This window comes from Pyxicephalus adspersus, chromosome 12, assembly GCF_032062135.1.
Source record: "Pyxicephalus adspersus chromosome 12, UCB_Pads_2.0, whole genome shotgun sequence".
Lineage (NCBI taxonomy): Eukaryota > Metazoa > Chordata > Amphibia > Anura > Pyxicephalidae > Pyxicephalus > Pyxicephalus adspersus.
The window spans coordinates 1,629,202-1,646,467 of record NC_092869.1 but is presented as its reverse complement, the minus strand read 5'-3'; the positions used below and the strand labels follow the sequence as shown (position 1 = coordinate 1,646,467).

The 17,266-nt window shown below is 45.1% G+C and overlaps 2 protein-coding genes across 2 annotated transcripts in view; both read right to left on the bottom strand.

Annotated features, from left to right (window-relative positions):
* Positions 1–778: 778 nt before the first annotated feature.
* On the bottom strand, positions 779–3,874 carry RBM8A (RNA binding motif protein 8A). The gene is made up of 5 exons (XM_072428660.1): positions 3,820–3,874; positions 3,648–3,725; positions 2,558–2,694; positions 2,306–2,442; positions 779–1,136 (listed from the first exon to the last, which is right to left on the bottom strand). Exons 1-5 carry the CDS (start codon positions 3,872–3,874, stop codon positions 1,091–1,093), a joined length of 453 nt encoding a protein of 150 aa, XP_072284761.1. The 3' UTR covers positions 779–1,090.
* Positions 3,875–6,607: 2,733 nt separating this feature from the next.
* LIX1L (limb and CNS expressed 1 like) overlaps positions 6,608–17,266 on the bottom strand; it is an 11,566-nt gene continuing 907 nt past the window's right edge. Inside the window, 4 exon segments of the mRNA XM_072428658.1 lie at positions 6,608–9,307; positions 9,544–9,641; positions 12,574–12,724; positions 13,314–13,477. Of these exon segments, the coding sequence (XP_072284759.1) occupies positions 9,065–9,307; positions 9,544–9,641; positions 12,574–12,724; positions 13,314–13,477 (656 nt within the window). The 3' untranslated portion in view covers positions 6,608–9,064.

The following is a 17,266-nucleotide window of genomic DNA, read 5'->3' as shown; positions in this document are numbered from 1 at the left end:
AGCGCTAGAAAATTACCCCGGCAGCAACGACCTTGAGCGTCAGTGATGCCCCCCCCCCCTTCAACCGCAGAGACCTGAGTGGTGGTTTCTGTAAGAGGAGCAACTAATTCATCCTCTCATCTACCCCGTACAGGGAGAATAACAGAATTCTACCATTCCAATGGCAAGTTTACACAGCCGCATCCGGCACCCACTCCCTCCCCGTGCGGAGCCGCATCCGGCACCCACGCAAGAATTATGTGGGAAAGAGCAGTGGTTTGAGAAATAAATATCTCATGCATACTGGTTCTCTATTATATTCATACACCATGACTCTGCAGTGAAACCAATTTTTAGTATCTGATTGCTGCCATCTATTGATGGGCAGTCATATTCTGTATGGTCAAGATTCTAATAAAGCTGGACAATGGTGTCACCTTGTGGTAGAATTTGGAAGTGACAGTTGAATTTCTAGATGAAATTTTATCTGCATTGTATGGAGTAAATGTATTTGCTCTTACAATTAAATGGACTTTTCACTTCAGGCATTGTCTATTTCTTTATGCAGCTTTTAGGGAAGGGGCCACATTAAAGGTACAAGAAGGTAAAAAGAATGCAATATTATATACCCTCCCTCTACAGAAAAGCCCAGTGTAACACAAGACTTGCAGTGTGCCTCCCCTAAAAATCTGTGAAGCCCCAGGATCACAGAGTGTAACCCCCCCCCCCCCATGGATCTGCCTTTCATCATGATGACAGTGCACCGCCATGTTGTCCACCAGTAATCCACACCAACAGGTAACATAAAACGTTTTTATTCAGAATAGACTGTTTGCAGTTTTACAAAATCTCCTCCCTCTCGCAGAGATCCCCTATCAACCCCACAACTGGTATCACACCTCAAGCTGTGGGATCGCACCCTATTTGGACCGTTATAAAGTCCATGAATACACAGAGATTCAGTTTTTGGTGGTTAACAATGTTGCAGCCAATAGGAACCAAGGTGCACTGGGCACCCCACAGCAACCCAAATTTAATCACTAATACAAAAATAACAAACAAAGGGTTAAAAGAAAATATTGGTGCCGAGTGGTGACGTGATGGGGAATCTTTAACGCCGTCTTCTGTCCGGACTTCTACTCCTCCTTCGTCCACTTCTGGAAAAGTGAAAAAAATAAAATAATGAATCTCGGATCAAACAAATTCGTGTAAGGCCTAGTAAAGTCTATTGAGGCATCACCAGAATTTGTTCCTTGAACACTCATAAGGGGAAAGTGACAGGTTTGTTAATTGGCTCGTCCAGGGATATCTGCTGTTCCAATCAGCCCATGAGCCTCTAGTCCAATTCCAAATTTTAGTTTACAGAGGGACAATGACCTTCCCCTCACCCAATATGACCGTGTTCAGGCCTAGGCATTGGCTATTCATATGGAAGAGGGGTGGTCATTGACCCCTTGTAAACTACAATGTGGGACATAGCTTGGTATTGGACTCTGGGCTCCTCAGAGGGGCAGGTGTCCTCCCATGCTGGCTGCAGTCAATATCATATGTGTCAATAGTCATAGTAAAGTTCCCTGCCCCTGAGGGACAGCTGAAATTGTTAGCTTACAGATAGAGCTTACACCCTCATTTTCCTGGGGTCAGTCTGTGTTCACAGCCACAGTAGAGGTCCCTCTGTGTTCATGGGGAGATCTGCACAGTCACTAACACCCATATTGTGGTCCTGCCAAGCAAGCTGTCTAATTACAGATACCAATAGATCACCTGTTCCTCCTATAGTGTTGGTTGATAAACTTGAGTGGCCCTCTGCCCTCCTGGGGTGTGACTGCACAGTGTGACGTGTTGGGTTCCATGTCGGGGTCAGCTGCACTGTCCATAGCCATGGCTATAGTAGGGTCCCCCTGACATTTCCAGGAACAGTCAATAGTTACATGGGGCCAGTTTGGGCCCCTGCCTTACTGGGGACAGCTGAACAATGCCTAGTCTCAACCGTAGTGGCAAACCCTGCTTCCCCAGAGAAAGATGCACAGTCTGCTGTCACAGCCATAGTGGTGTCCCCTGCCTTCCTATGGACAGCTGCAGTCCATTTTCACAGCTACCTCTGCACCCCAACCCCCCAAAGAGATATCTGCATATGCAAAGTGTGGCCCCTGCCCTTCTGGGGATGGCTGTAGAGTCCTTAGTCACAGCCATGGTGAGGCCCGCTGGTCTCCTAGGACCGGCTGCATAGCTCATGGCTACAACCCTAGCTGGGCACTGGGGGCAGTTCCACATCACAATATTACTTTGCTGTACACAATGAAGTCCATATAGAGATCATTCTTACCGTCTCTTCCCCTTTGGTGGTCCCCGAACAAAACCCCAGTCCACACTGACCGGCTGCCCCATGAGGTCCTGACCATTTAACCCTTCCATAGCTGCCAGAGCCTCTTTGTATGTTTCGTATTCCACCAAAGCATAACCCTGCCAGAGAGAAAGAGAAACCCTGTGAGTTTAATGATAATTATGACCTTAGGTGATCCAAAATTTTGCTATTACATATATTTTTACAGGATGGCAGACAGAGGGCATTCCTGACCTTTAGGTAGCCCGTCCTCCGGTCCAGATTCAAGTGAAGGTTTTTGATTTCTCCAAATTCTGCAAACTTATCGTGGATGTCCTCTTCTGTCGCCTCCTCATGGACTCCGGTGACGAACAGGATCCATCCTTCAACAGCTGGTGGGAAAACATCAGTCATTAGAGAGATGGCCCTTGTGCAGACTATGCCCCAGGGGCATTATTATATGGGGGTTTTAGGTTGGAAAATTAAGATTAAAACCCGCCCACAAATGAGCTGAGCCAACCCAATACAGTTAAGCTCCGTCCTCCTTCCTCAGCTCAGGTAAGAGAGGTATGGCTGACATTTACTTTCATTTTTTGGGAAATGGGGGGTAATTATTTATTATTAAAGTGGTCATATCCAGTTATTTGGGGATGCAGATTGAAGATTTGTGGTGAAAATAGTCTGTTCGATAGAGTGACAGAAAGATGTGAATGACTAATCTGGGAAGGGATCGAGTGTCCCCACTGAACAATTCCCTTCAGGTAAGATGGCCGCTTCAGGCACATGAACTTACATCTCTGAGGGCCGGGCTCATCTCCATCCTGCTCCACGCTGTCATAGTCCTCTCGGATTCGGGCCCTGGACCCCTCCTCTGGGGAGAAAAAACAAGGAATCAAGTAAGCCTTGTTCTGGTGGGAGTCACATGACAAAAAGCATGCGCGTTCCAAGCGTCTGGGAGATCTCACCTGCACCAAATCCTCGGCCTGGGCAGCTCTAAAACCAGACTGGAGGGGGACAAGGAGAGAGTTGGTGCTCAGGTAATGGGGGAGTGTTTTGTAGACAAGTACAAGTACAGTTAAGCTCCGTCCTCCTTCCTCAGCTCAGGTAAAAGAGGTATGGCTGACATTTACTTTCATTTTTTGGGAAACGGGGACATGGGGAGTAATTATATATTTTTAAAGTGGTCATGTCCAGTAAATTGGGGATGCAGATTGAAGATTTGTGGTGAGAATAGTCTGTTCGTGAGTGACAGAAAGATGTGAATGACTAATCTGGGAAGGGATCGAGTGTCCCCACTGAACAATTCCCTTCAGGTAAGATGGCCGCTTCAGGCACCTGAACTTACATCTCTGAGGGCCGGGCTCATCTCCATCTTGCTCCACGCTGTCATAGTCCTCTCGGATTCGGGCCCTGGACCCCTCCTCTGGGGAGAAAAAACAAGAAATCAAGTAAGCCTTGTTCTGGTGGGAGTCACATGACAAAAAGCATGCGCGTTCCAAGCGTCTGGGAGATCTCACCTGCACCAAATCCTCGGCCTATATATATCATATATTTAATATAAATACACATCATCTTCACTTATATACAATACACATGTATTATTAAGCCTTTCCCAGCATGGATGTGATGTTGGTGGTATCAATGCATGTCCTATCAAGAGAACCTGTTACTGTGTATTTAATGGGAGATGTTACATATCTTCTATAAACCTTTCGGTACCTGCAGCATATTTTCTTCTATAATCATGCCAGGATCATTGGCTTTATATAGGGACATGTTCTACCCCATGCTATCATGCTGCGGACTACAGCCGCACCATAAACCCCAGCTAACCCCTACAGGGCTGCAGGCATTCCCAGCCCTTACCCACCAAGACCTGGAATTATATCCCCAAGTCACACTACTAGTACTCTCAATATGGCCTACTGATACCCCTAATCTTCCCCCTTAGCCTAGCAAACCTTCTAATCCCCCAACAATGGTCTGCTATGACCCCACATCCTTCCCAAAGGCCTGTCAGTACTTCCAGTCTTTCCCAGTGGTCCAACTTAACCTCCAGTCCTTCCCCTTGGTCCAACAGTACCTCCAGTCTTTCCCACTGGCCCAACAGAACCTCCAGTCCTTTCCCATGGCCCAACAGTACCTCCAGTCTTTCCTACTGGCCCAACAGTACCTGCAGTCCTTCCCAATGACCCAGATGTACCTTCAGTCCTAGCCACTGGCCCACCAGTACCTCTCATCTTTCCCACCAGCCCTTTCCAATGGTCCACCTGTACTTCCTGTCTTGCTACTGACCCAACAGTACCTTCAGTCCTGCCAACTGGCCCACTAGTACCTCTAGTCTTCCCTAGTAGCGAACCAGTTCTTTCCAATAGTCCACCTGTACCTCCTATCTTGCCACTGAGCCAACAGTACCTTGAGTCCTGCCAATTGGCCCACCAGTACCTCTAGTCTTCCCCAGTAGCCCACCAGTTCTTCCTAATGGTCCATCTGTACCTCCAGTCTTGCCCACTGGTCCATTGGGGGCCCTAGTCAAGGTGAACACATTTGCTCCCCAGACTGGATATTAGCAATGGAATATTTTGCCAGGTAATCTGCTGACAAATTAAACTTTGACAGAAAGTCTTCAGGCGGGGAGCCTTTTTGGAACCTGGAAGACTTCTTTGTTAGGGGACCCCTTAAGTATGCAAACATAGTACCCCTTACATGTTCACAGAAAAAGATAAATAAACCCCAGAAATAAACACACCACCATTAAAAAAAAGTATTTTTATTATTCTTTTTTTTAATATTTTTTACCTTTGCAGGTCCAGCAAATGCCACAATGATCCCTTCCAGTGTTGGCTGCTCTCTGTTGTGTTTAGGGAATCCAGTATAGAATTAGCTAAGGGCAGCTGTCCTCAGCTCACCTCCTTCTGGATTAGCTGGATACATGTAAACAATGACAGTTTTGTCCACCCTTACTTGGAATGAGTACAGGGGTACCCTAAGGCGAAGTGGATAGCTGGGTGGTCTTTATTAAAGTGGGCCTACAGAGTTCAAATAAAGCTACCTGCTTGGAGACCCCCACAAAAGAGGAGGGGGGGATAATGAGTCACATCTTGATGCTAATTATCCCCAGATTACAAGCCCTGATTTTACCAGAATTCTACTTGAAAAGGGCCCAGTTCTTTTTTTTAGTTTCGCAGTGGAATTTTGGATGAATCAGGCCCTGCTTCCTGGGGACAAGTCTTACAGCAATGTGCCACGGCATATGGGGCCAGCCTGCATCATGCTGCAAGACAAATCCCTGAAGACACAAGGCCTGATTCTACTTGAATTCTGTGTGAATGCACCATATACTATGTGAGTGGGACAATCAAATCAAAGCCAAATGAAATGCTTGTCTAGTAAAATAATTTTAATACTTAATTCCCCTCAAATTCTTGCATTCACAGACACATTCAAACATTTCTCAACCAGGGTTCCTCCAGAGCTTGCTAGGGGTTCCTTGAGGAAATTGGACCTCTCAGGTCAGTTTAAGTGACACCAATGATCTTTTTGTCTACCTGTAAGGGTGACATTCTTGCCACTGGCCAGCAATGTAAGAGGAATTCTGACCACCACACTGATATACTGTGAGCTGTGGATATAGGAATTATATCTGGGCTTCCCTGAAGACTTGGAAGGTATTACAAAGGTGGTAATACAAAGGTATTTACATGGTAAAAAGGTCAATAAAAGCTGTTAGATGCATTGTACATTACTGTAATATTCATCCCTGAAGTGGTAAGTCCTAAATTGACCATAATTTACTTTACTATTTTACTATCACTCTTTCAATCCTTTAATTGAAAAAAAATTCAGGTGAAAGATGGGAGTGCACATGCGCAGGTGCCGATGCAGGACTTGAAACGCTCTGCACCTTTTCAGCTCCATAGCACCCCATTAGCAGCTCCAGACCGGCAGCTTCTCTTCATTCTGTCAGGAGAGACTTTGCTAATATTTGCTCCAGTCAGAATAGTTGGCAAGTCAGGGAGAAACCATGTCACCCATTATCAGCTGCCAAGATGGCACCGGCCAGGGAAAATCTGTCTCAATATGAATGCTTTCCAGCTTCCCTAGGGGCAAAATTCAGCTTCAGAGTGGGGCAGGGATGGGGGGCTCTTCCTTAGCCTTCTTGCTAAGTAGGGCCCTCCACATCACAGGCCCAGATAAATTTTACATGGCCTACTTTCAAGGAATCTTCATGCAAAGTTTGTCCAATCGAATCAAATTTCACCAATTTGACCCTCTTTAACCCAGACACAAAAACAAAGGCCCCGGTTTGTCTGAAATCCGCAATTTATTTGTATATACCAAGATACAAAGAGTTGTAAAGTATGGATATAAAACACAGGATATTGGTCCGGAAGCAGTCGTGGAGACTTCGTTAGGTAGTGAGAAGCTATAGATATAAATATAAAATGAGATTTATACAAGAATATAGTGTGCAGCCCCCAGCCCCCCAATCTGTATGTGAGGAGGACCAACGTATTGCTTTGTTCTAGAAAACTCCGTACGTCTCTCTTTCCTGCCTCATCCATTGATACAGAAATCAAACAATGTAACACCAACCAGTCAATTTCTTGTATTTGGGTTGGAAAAGGGCCACATTCACCCAAGTCATGGATTTTTAAAGACCCCAAAGCTTTGGGATTTTATTTCATCCAGGAAGTTGTCGCTTTAAAACCAAACGGCAGACAGCGGTGCATTTGTGCTTCTGTAGAATCAGCCCAATAACATTGTATTCACAATGATGTCCAAAGGATCGCTGTGTAGTGTATACGCATGAAAGTAAAGTGCACCTGTCTTTTAAAAATGTATAAGAGTTTGTGTTGCGACTTTTAATAAATTGGCCAGAGGGGGCACCCAGTGAACACCTAGTTACATTTTGAGGGGGAGCACTGCAGAGAGACGACACAATTGTCCCAATATCACAGTGTCATTGCTTCCCCCATACACACACACACAATGTGCCAGTCCCACAATGTCAGTAACCCCCTCTTCTCCACAATGTCCTCTTTCCAATGTGGCCCTCTTCCCCCACAATGTTGTTGTTCTGCACCGCCATGCCCCCCCCCAACAATGTCCCCATCCAAGTGTCAGTAAGCCTCATTTCCTGCAGTGCAATCTCTCTAAAAAAAAGTCATCCAGCAATGTCAGTTTCCCCCTATCCCACAATGTACCCAACAATAAGGAGTGGGGCACTAATGCTGTGGATGGGTACATTGTGGTAGGGGGAAACTGAAATGGGGAATGGGAAGCACTTCAGGAAATGAGGCTTACTGACTGGGATGGGGATATTGTAGGGGTGGCACTGGCAATGCAGCAACAATAGGGTCACTTTAGAATGGAGACACTGTGGTGAAGAGGAGGTCGCCAACACTGAGGACTGGCACAATGTGTGTGTTTATGGGGAAGCAGTGACACTGTGATAACGTCCACACAGGGCAATTAAATTTACGCACAATTCTTTTTGCCAGCCAGCCAGCCAGCATCTGATCTATGCCAAGGCGCTGGGTCAAATGACCAAGCTCAAGCTTTTTCCAATACGCCACATTTTAAGGACAGGCACACTTTAACTTCTACTTTTTTTTCTGTTGCCCAGTAGTTAGTGTTCGTTTTATCTCTTGCTTAGTGTTAAGTACTTGAAATAAAATCTAAATTCGTACGTTCCTCCAAACTGCCTCTAGATCTGTATACTACATGTAAAAAAACAAACAAACATAATCTTTCTAGAAAAGCAGATTTCTAAACCCAATCAGGAAGGAAATCTTGCCACCATCTCGGCCTGAAAAGATGCGACCGATGGCGGCTATCAAAATATAGAATATATATAAAAACAGTACACATGGAGCGCCGGAGTATAAAAAAAACACAAAACGCTGTACAGAGGGCGCTCGTACAAAGAAAATGTGCAAAAGTATATTGTAGGTGGAAGTTACCTTCTGGGTTTTTTTTTGTCTTCAGACGCATTCAGAATGTCAGAATAAAAGGCAGCTGGGTCCCAGAGATTGGTGACCCGGTTTGGGGTCACTTTACACTCATGTAAACCAGGAGAAATGCTGCCCACACACATTACAATCTGATTGACAAATCTGATAACATAGGCTCAGATCCAATGAGGCTGAACAAAACGAAGGCCGGAAGACTGGAAACCTTTTATATCTGAACAGCTTGCAATGTGTGGAGCAACTCGAAAGTGAGGGTGAGCTGTCAAAGACTCAGACCCACATTGGAGAAGAAGTAAAGACCCCCCCAAAAAAACTACATTCTGTTTATGTAGCAAATTACATTGGCTGAACTTACAATGTACGGATCCTAAAACCTCACACAGCTTCCAGACAAACCAATAAATCTTTTATCCACCCAAAATAATATTTTGTTTTTTTTTGCCCCTTTATCTCTGGAGGACTCCAACAATAGAATTTTTGGGTTTTCACAACCTCTGTAGCCATTCGCTCCGTTTCTGTTGAAACCTTATTGGAGTAACAAGTCGAAAGGAACAGAGTCAGGAATAATGGCTGGGAGATCTCACCGCTGGAGTACCCAAGAGATGAAAAGGAGTCAGCGAATGACTCCCCAGACTCCATTTTTTTTTGCACAGATTACAATTCTCTAATTTGTCCACTAGGTGACGCTGAGGAGGCAAATAGAATCACATACAGTATAAGCTGCAAGACCAGCTAGCCACTAACACTGACCCAGTCTGCTTAAGGTGTGGAAATGGTGGGGCGCCACCTAGCAGTTAGAAGAATGTATGTTTCCCAGCTGTCCGGCGGCCAACATCAAGATGTCTCTCTTCTCCTTGTGGTAACGAAGCTCCTTTCCAGCTAGCCGGGCTTCGTCCAGCTGCCGCTCGGTGGCCGCTAGTTCTCGGTTTAGGGTTCCTGGAGAGTCCTGCTCCCGGTTCACCCAGTCCATCGCCATCTGGTTTCTCATGTCATCATCCAGGGCCCGGTGGGAGTAGTGGGCCAGAACCTCCTGGATGATATAAAAAAATCACAAGCATATATTAGGAACAGATCACCCTCTGGTGTATGATAAAGTGAATGACAGACATAAGGTTCACTTTACCACTGAGGCTCTCTGTAAAAGAGACAGAACCCCTTTCTTAATCCTCAGTGACAAAGATCCCCGTGCTTCTGAGAGAGATCTCCTCAAACCTCAATGAGGCGCGGTGCCTCATCCACCAATCAGAACACTTAAAGCAAGCATACCTGACGGGAGCACTGCCGTTCCCGCATGGCCTTCAGACTGCCATTCCAGTGCAAGAGCTGGAAAACTGTCATGAGCTCCTAAAAGAACAAGACAGAAAGAAGTCACATTTACCGGAATTCTGACAGCTCTGTGTAAATTCAACCTATATACTTCAAAGTGAAAACTGGTGCAAATAAGCCAAGTTCATTATTAGAGTTAGGGAATTTAAAAACTTATTATAAAAAAAAACAAAAAATGAAAGTTCCCAGTCCCCATCCTCATTTTGTGCGGTACTGACACTATGCCACAGGCGTGCCCATAGTGGGGAATACAACCGCTGTGCCAGAACTGCTCAGGTCCGATGTTCTCATTATGAGCATGCTGGTCAACAGAAATGATGTGGAGAGAATGCAAGCAGGCAGAAAGTGGCTGAAGGGTATAGGGTGGCATAGAGGAGGTGGGTGTAATATTTGCCCAGAGATGAGCTTGTTGCCCACTTAAGTTGGAAGAAAACCCAGTCTATACTCTCTGTTCTGTCATGGGTGTTGCCATCGTCTTCCTTCTTCATTATGATCTTCAGTCATCTTGGAGCGGGATGGCGTAGCTCCCGTACAGGCACGTGTGAGCTCATCCATTCCTGGCATGCATACGCCAAAATGGGTATCTTGGCAAACAAAGCTGAGCTGCGCATGCTCAACTTTTTTGCCATCAACCTGGAGCGATCAGGCAGTTAGGAAGAATTATTGCAGAGAGGACATCGGCTGTCCTTTTCTGCAATAAGTGAAACTGCTTGAAGTTTGTACCACATGTTTTTTATCTTAGCGCCCCCTATTGGAGACATGATAGCATCAAATGATGGCTTCCTCTCAGTGCCCTCTACTGGAAACATACAGCGCTGTGCCACTTGCAGAAATCTGAGCTGTGTGGAAACCTCTCAACTCCACCACATCTCCAGTTCTTTGGTTGGAGTTGAGATTCATTGATGTATTATCGATTACAGATATACGGCCTAATGTCAGAGTGGGGCAGGGATGGGGGGACAGATGAAACCGCGGTCAGCGTTAATTGTCTTAGGGGGGTAAATAGTAAATGAATCTCAACATCTGCTCCTCTTCTCAACAAAAACTCTATTTCTGCAACATTCCAAACAATAAAAGTCCCAAAAATAACCCCAGGGGGCCGGGCTGTAGCATTTGGAAACTGTGATGGATGAAACCATCCAAAAGAATTTGTCACAATGCAACATTAAAGGGGGACTCTGGAGCTTCAGAAATGGCTATGAACAATCGATGACCCCCAGCTACTGAAGCACACAGTGAACAGTGAAATCAGGGGAAGCAATTTCAGTCCAGAAAAGGAGCTGGTACAACAATGCAAGACTAAGGCTACCGGTGCTTATTCCGGCTTATTAAATCATAAAAAAAAAGAAAGAAAAGTTACTATCGGACTAAATAGGACCGTTTATTATTGGACAGGGAGCAGGAGGATTGGGATGTGTTCCTTTTGCTATTCGTATGCTCCTCTGGAATTTGATTTGACAAAAAAGTAAAGGGGGTACTTAACAAAAAGCAGCCCCCAACGGAGGAGGTATGGGCCATTGTTAGAGAATAGGGCGCCATCACCACAATGTAACTCCGTATATTGTGGGGGTCTGCAGGTGGGGAGCTTATTTGGAATCTGGAAGCCACATTTAATAATGATATCCACTCCTTCACCCTAGGGACTGAATACAGGGGTAGTGCCCCTAAAACCCATTCCCTAAAAGGGTTAAAGATGCCCTGGAAATTAAACACAAATATGTATGAAATGCTTTTTTAGTTATTTACCTTTGCAGGGTCCAATGATGTGTATAGGACTGGGAGGCTACAACAACCCATCCATTAATGAGATGCTTTCCTACAGCAGTCTTCAATCCGTCAGGAGCTGCGGTTTTGAAGAACGACAGAATATTTTTGAAGACTAGATCTCATTGATGGATGGATATCATCTTAATAAAAGGGGCTTCAGGATTCCAAAATAGCTCCCCACCTGCAGCCACCATCAACAAAGCGGTTATGTTGTGGGGCCTTCTCCCGAAACTATTGCCCTTACCACCATAGTAGACAGACAGGGGTTTGGTTTTGTCGAAGTGGTGGGTGTAATATCTGCTCAGGGATAAGCTCATTGGACACAAAGTGGAACTAAACCCAGTCTATACTCGCTTGTCCTTGTTCCATCGCTGGTGTCGCCATATGCTTCCTTCTCTTCCTCATTCCGACCTTCAGTCAATCCACCCATCTATGGGACCTTCTTCTCCAGCTATGCTGTGGTCTCTAATCTGATAGGAGCGGTGTTTGTTACTCGAGATGACAGGAGAACAGAGTGTCACTGGAGAAGAAGGTCATATGGATGGATGGATATTATCATATAAAAGGGGCTTCAGGATTCCACATTAGCTCCCCACCTGCAGTCACCAACAACACAGGGGTTACTTTGTAGGCCTTCTCACCCTTATCTATGGCCCTTACCACCAGGTCACGGTCTGGATTTGTCAAAAAGGAAGCGGGCTTGACTGCCTTCTTTTTTGGCAACCAGATTTCAGAGGACCTTATAAAAAAAGGGGAGCAAATTTGCTCAGACCATTACCTATCCATGCAGGCCAAGAGCCTATTGAAGGTTTTAGTTTCAAAATCAGGGACCCCAACCTTTGCTTAAGCATTAAAAAAGCCTGCATTAGCGTCTGCAAATGTCTGTAACATCCATGCATTGTTGTCTATAATTGCTCCGGGGGGGGGGGGCCTAGCTTATTTTTTGCCATTTTTTTTTTTGTTACCATGGATCTGAACTTAGCCTAAAGGTAAGGTAGGAGTACAGATTTAACACAGAGCAGGGAGAAAAAAACGCAAGCAAAAGGTGGGAAAAAGAGGGGACTGACTGGCCACCAGAACATACAGCAAGAATGATGAAACTGAGATTTAGACGAACAGCAAGGAATTCATTTAAATTACGTGAAGAGTATTGCTCAAGAGAAAGTCAATGGAGCAATTAGCAGCCATAACGAACCCGCTAACAATCTCTTACATTGAACGTGGCCAAGGCTTCGCAGACGCTCTTCTCGATAAATTCGTCTGTGATCCTGCGGGACGGGTGTTCGTTAAACACCGAATTCATTAGAGCGATCTTTGCTGCGCTTCTCCTGGCTTCAGCTTTGGTTGGACAGAACTAGGAGAGAAGAAAATAAATTGAGATCTGGGGAGGTTGTCACACTCAGACTTTGACAGAAGACAGACTAAACACACAAAATCTGTTCGGGGGAGGCGGGAAGTTTATTTTTAAGCTCTCAGTCTGGCACCAATAATGCCATTTCAAATTGAATGTGTTTCAACTCTGCTGCTTTCATAATGACAATCCCTGATGATCCCTTTATGTTTCATGCATTGCTGCAATGTTGTGCCATTCATGAGTGCAGTGTTCTCCCCAGAAATTGATTATTAAGCTGGGTGGGAAGAATCTGTAGGTGGTTGGTGGCCCCGGTGTTGTGACCTAAAATTTCAGTAACCACCCAAAAACAGCCAGGAGGTTACTGAAGAGTGGTGGGTGGTGCGCCCAGCTAAAAGGGGCTGGGGAGAACACTAAGACTGTACCCACAGATTCATGAGAAATGTTACATGGGCCTTTTTGGTGCCTGTGGCATCCCATATAACCGCACAAGTTGCCTAACACATGACTACTATATACTATATATGAACACTATACCACTATAGTGTAAATGGGCCTTCAAATCATATGATGGAATAAAAGTAATAAATACCTGGAAGCTCCCGAAACAGCTTCCTCCAGGTAGGGTGACCTAGCAGATGTATGGCGGGCTGTTGGACGGGACCATCTCGTAGACCACCAAGGCTCCATTCTTCAGGTCGGCCCCCCGCGTCTGCTTCATCTGCCAAAACTCTTGTAGGGCTTCTACCACATTAACTGAGGGGAAAAAATTGGAGGAGTGAGCTCTTTTTTTTTTAATGAAGCTGTGAAAACAGAGACCAGCAAAAGTGTCATACTGAGAGAGTTGTGTCAAAGTTCAATTCACCCCTAAAAGTGTCTGTATTAGTCTGTCATTTGCAACCCCTATTTCTTTGCAATACATTTTTATTGGGATTTTCAAAAACTTTTTAACAAAAAATTACAGTAGAAAAAATAGAAATGACTTTGTGGATACAGTCATGTCAAGACAAAAAAAACAAAACAAAACAGAACAAACAGAATAAATACAATACAAAGAACAATTGTGATCAGAAAATACACAATAATAAGTAATAAAAAAAACCCCAGGTGTCGGAAAACCTAATTGGCTAAATATGAAACGGAAAGAAAATAACAGGCAAAATAATCTGCGGTCTAAATCAGGGGTAGTATGGTGATCCAACCGAGATGTCCAGACCTTATAAAATTTGGAAACAGTGTCATTAACAATTGCAGACATTCTTTCCAACACTATTGTGTCCGATAAATAATTGCTTGAAAATTAAGATTTTCATGCATTGGTAAAATGTTGTGCCATTCATGAGTGCAGATAGCATGGGGCAGCACGGTGGCTCAGGGGTTAGCACTACGGCCTTTGCAGCGCTGGGTCCCAGTTGTGTGAATCCAAGCCAGGACATTATCTGCATGGAGTTTGCAGGTTCTCCCCGTGTCTGCGTGGGTTTCCTCCGGGTACCTCTGGTTTCCTCCCACATTCCAAAAACATGCAGTAAGGTTAATTGGCTTCCCTCTAAACTGACCTTAGACGACATTAATCACATGACTATAGTAGGGACATTAGATTGTGAGCTCCTTTGAGGGACAGTTAGTGACACAACTATGGACTTTGTACAGCGCTGCGTAATATGATGGCGCTATATAAATACTGTATAATAATTAGGTCAGCCTCCCATCTTGACATATATTGCACAGGGTGGGGGGGTGGTGTTGCGTTTGTTCAAAATAAAGTTGCATACAGAAGGGACCAGTCCCGAGGAACCAGGAACCAGCATTCCTTAAACACGATTCGAAAGATGTCAACCGCAGAGGGGAGTCAGCTGAGTTACTGAGAAGATCGCTCAGATAATGTCTAATCTGTAAGAACCAATACAACCAAATAGGCATAGGATTTCACACCAGTGTATAGCTCATAAATATAACGAACAGGTCTAGCTGCCCACCAGCAAAATGCAACTGGATTACCGTACGCAGGTTCAAAGGAGGGGCAGCTGAGAATCCCGGTTAAGGGTACATGAGCAGACATCAGCCCAGCAGAGAGTCTATCACATAAGTCCAGGGCATAAGACAAAGAGGGGTCTTCCACTAATAAACGATTATATGGAGGCATCCATAACAGGTTATGCATCAGCACCGAGGGCAACTCTCTTGCATATATTTGTGCCCAGATCGGTTGATCTTGAGAGCGGTGAATGGGCCGACAGTAAATATTTATGGAATCTGGGAACCGATAGACCACCAGATACTTTAGTACGGTAAAGCAGATTTTCAGAAACACGAGGTCTATTGGGGTGCTAAATAAAAAGGGAGTATCTTACTTTGTTTACCTTAGGTATGGGAAGTGTGAAGAACAAATAAAGCAATTTCGGGAGATATGACATTTTAACGGCATGGATCTTAACCAACCACGATAAGGGGCGACTTTGCCACTTGAAGCGCAAAGTAGAACGCTCCCTTAACAATGGCGGACAATTAGCTTGGTAAATCGATGACAGTCGAGACGTGATTTTAATCCCTAAGTAAGGGAGTACTTCTAACCACTGAAAGGCAAAATGAGGTTGTAAAGCTTCCGCGACTGTCGTCAGTAAAAGTAACATTCCACACCTTTGTTATCAATAATTACCGAGCCGGAGATATTTGCAAACTTGGACAACAAAGAAACCAAATTCGGTAAGGTAGTGGTGGGTGTTGTAAAGGACAGTAATATGTAATCGGCAAAAAGCATAATCTTATGTCCCATATCAAAGATTTTATTACAAGTTATATCTGAGTTAGCACGACTAGCTGCCGCTAGCGGCTCAAGGACCAATATGAGTAGATAAGGCTAGAGAAGGCAGCCCTGTTGGGTGCTTCGCAGATTTGGGAAGGATGCCGATGCAAAACCCATATATTTGACAGAGGCGGAAGCCTACAGAGCAGATATGCAGTGGAGAAACTCATCCCCAAATCCCCACTTTCTAACAGCATAGAACATGTATTGCCATGATAGCGAGTCAAAGGCCTTCCCCATGTCCAACGAAAGAATCATACATTCAATTGATTTGGAGTGGGCTTGGTGTAAAAGTTGCAAACCCTATTTGCATAATATGTTGGCGCTTTAAATCTTGTTTATTAATAATAATAATTGCCCCTTGTGCCCAAGATTGGAGCTTGGAAGGCTCCAGTAGCAGGGCAGTTTGTTTATTGTAACGTGAACCTGCCCTTAATGTAGGATTGGTAGGAAGGCAGATAAGTTGTGACGCAATCACCGAACAAATGCAAGTTTAGCAGCTGCTAATTTTCTATAATAAGCACCAACAGATGCCAAGTGAGCTTACCATGGCGGCCTCGCCGCACGCGGCAAGACTGTGGTCAGCACCACGGCGTCTCCTCTCCGACATCCTGGCCTGCGAAGATCCAAAAATTTCAGTAACTGACAGGGCCCGGCGGGAATGAATTGATCCCATATGGCGCAGGGCAGCAACACATTGCACCCGGCCGCTTTGACTTATTAGAGCGCCGGTTGTAAATGCGGAGAGCAGACGGGATGTTTTGCAGCACAGCTGGGGATGGGATTAGGCACGGAGCCTTGTTTGGCGTCCGAGCCAGATGTGGTAAACAGCTCCTCCGCAAAATCCCCGAATGCAAACAGAGCAGAGCCGGGGGAAGGCCAAAAAAAAAGTTATATATACAATTTGCAAACGTGTACGCCGAGCGCGGCATGCTGGGAACTGTGGTGCCACAATGTTCTTGGATGTCATAGTGTGTGCAGGATTTGGTGAGAATTCACTTCAAAAGATATGCGTTGTGGTAATGCAGCTTAAAATGCACAACTGCAACGCGCATCATCCTGCAACACTGTGTGTGGTGTGTTGTGGTGCCGTTCCTGGCCGATGGCATTCAATAAAGCAGGGCAGCTGCTCCCGACACAGCCCTATAAAATGCCCCACGTGACACCCTGTTCCTTACCTTATTACCCCTCAGTACCTTTTACTTACCCCTCAGGTCCCCCATATCTCATGTAATTAGCTCTTATTCCCTCCACCTTTTACAAATACCCATCATGGCCCACCATTCCCTAAAATTATCCCTAATGACCCCCCCGTTTCTTCTCATTATCCCTCATGTTTTCCTGTTCCTTGGCCTTCATGATTTTGTCTTTCATAGTACCCCTTATTCCTTATTATTACCCCCCAAGATTCTTTTATAATAGTCCCTCATCCCTCTTTGTCACCCCTCTTGGCCCCTTGTCCAATATTATCGCCCCCACCCCTAATATTACTCCTATTACCAACCTATTCCTTGTCCCTGATAATCACCCCCCATCTGCCATAACCCCTGGTCCCTTATTATTACCCCTCACTGCCTGCCCTTATCACCCCTCACTGCCTGCCCTTATCCCTTATTACCCCTCACTGCCTGCCCTTGTCCCTTATTACCCCTCACTGCTTCCCTTTATCCTTTACAATCAGCCCTTCTCCTCTTGCCCCTTATTATTACCCCTCACTGCCTGCTCTTGTCCCTTAATATTAC

Bases quoted from the DNA above. Each gene is read 5' to 3' on its own strand.
- RBM8A (XM_072428660.1), bottom strand. From the start codon at position 3,874: ATGATGTGTATTTATATTAAATATATGATATATATAGGCCGAGGATTT. The intron at 3,726-3,819 runs GTGAGATCTCCC...TTTTCTCCCCAG, and splicing joins AGGCCGAGGATTTGGTGCAG to AGGAGGGGTCCAGGGCCCGA. The intron at 1,137-2,305 runs GTAAGAATGATC...TCACTTTTCCAG, and splicing joins CCACCAAAGGGGAAGAGACG to AAGTGGACGAAGGAGGAGTA.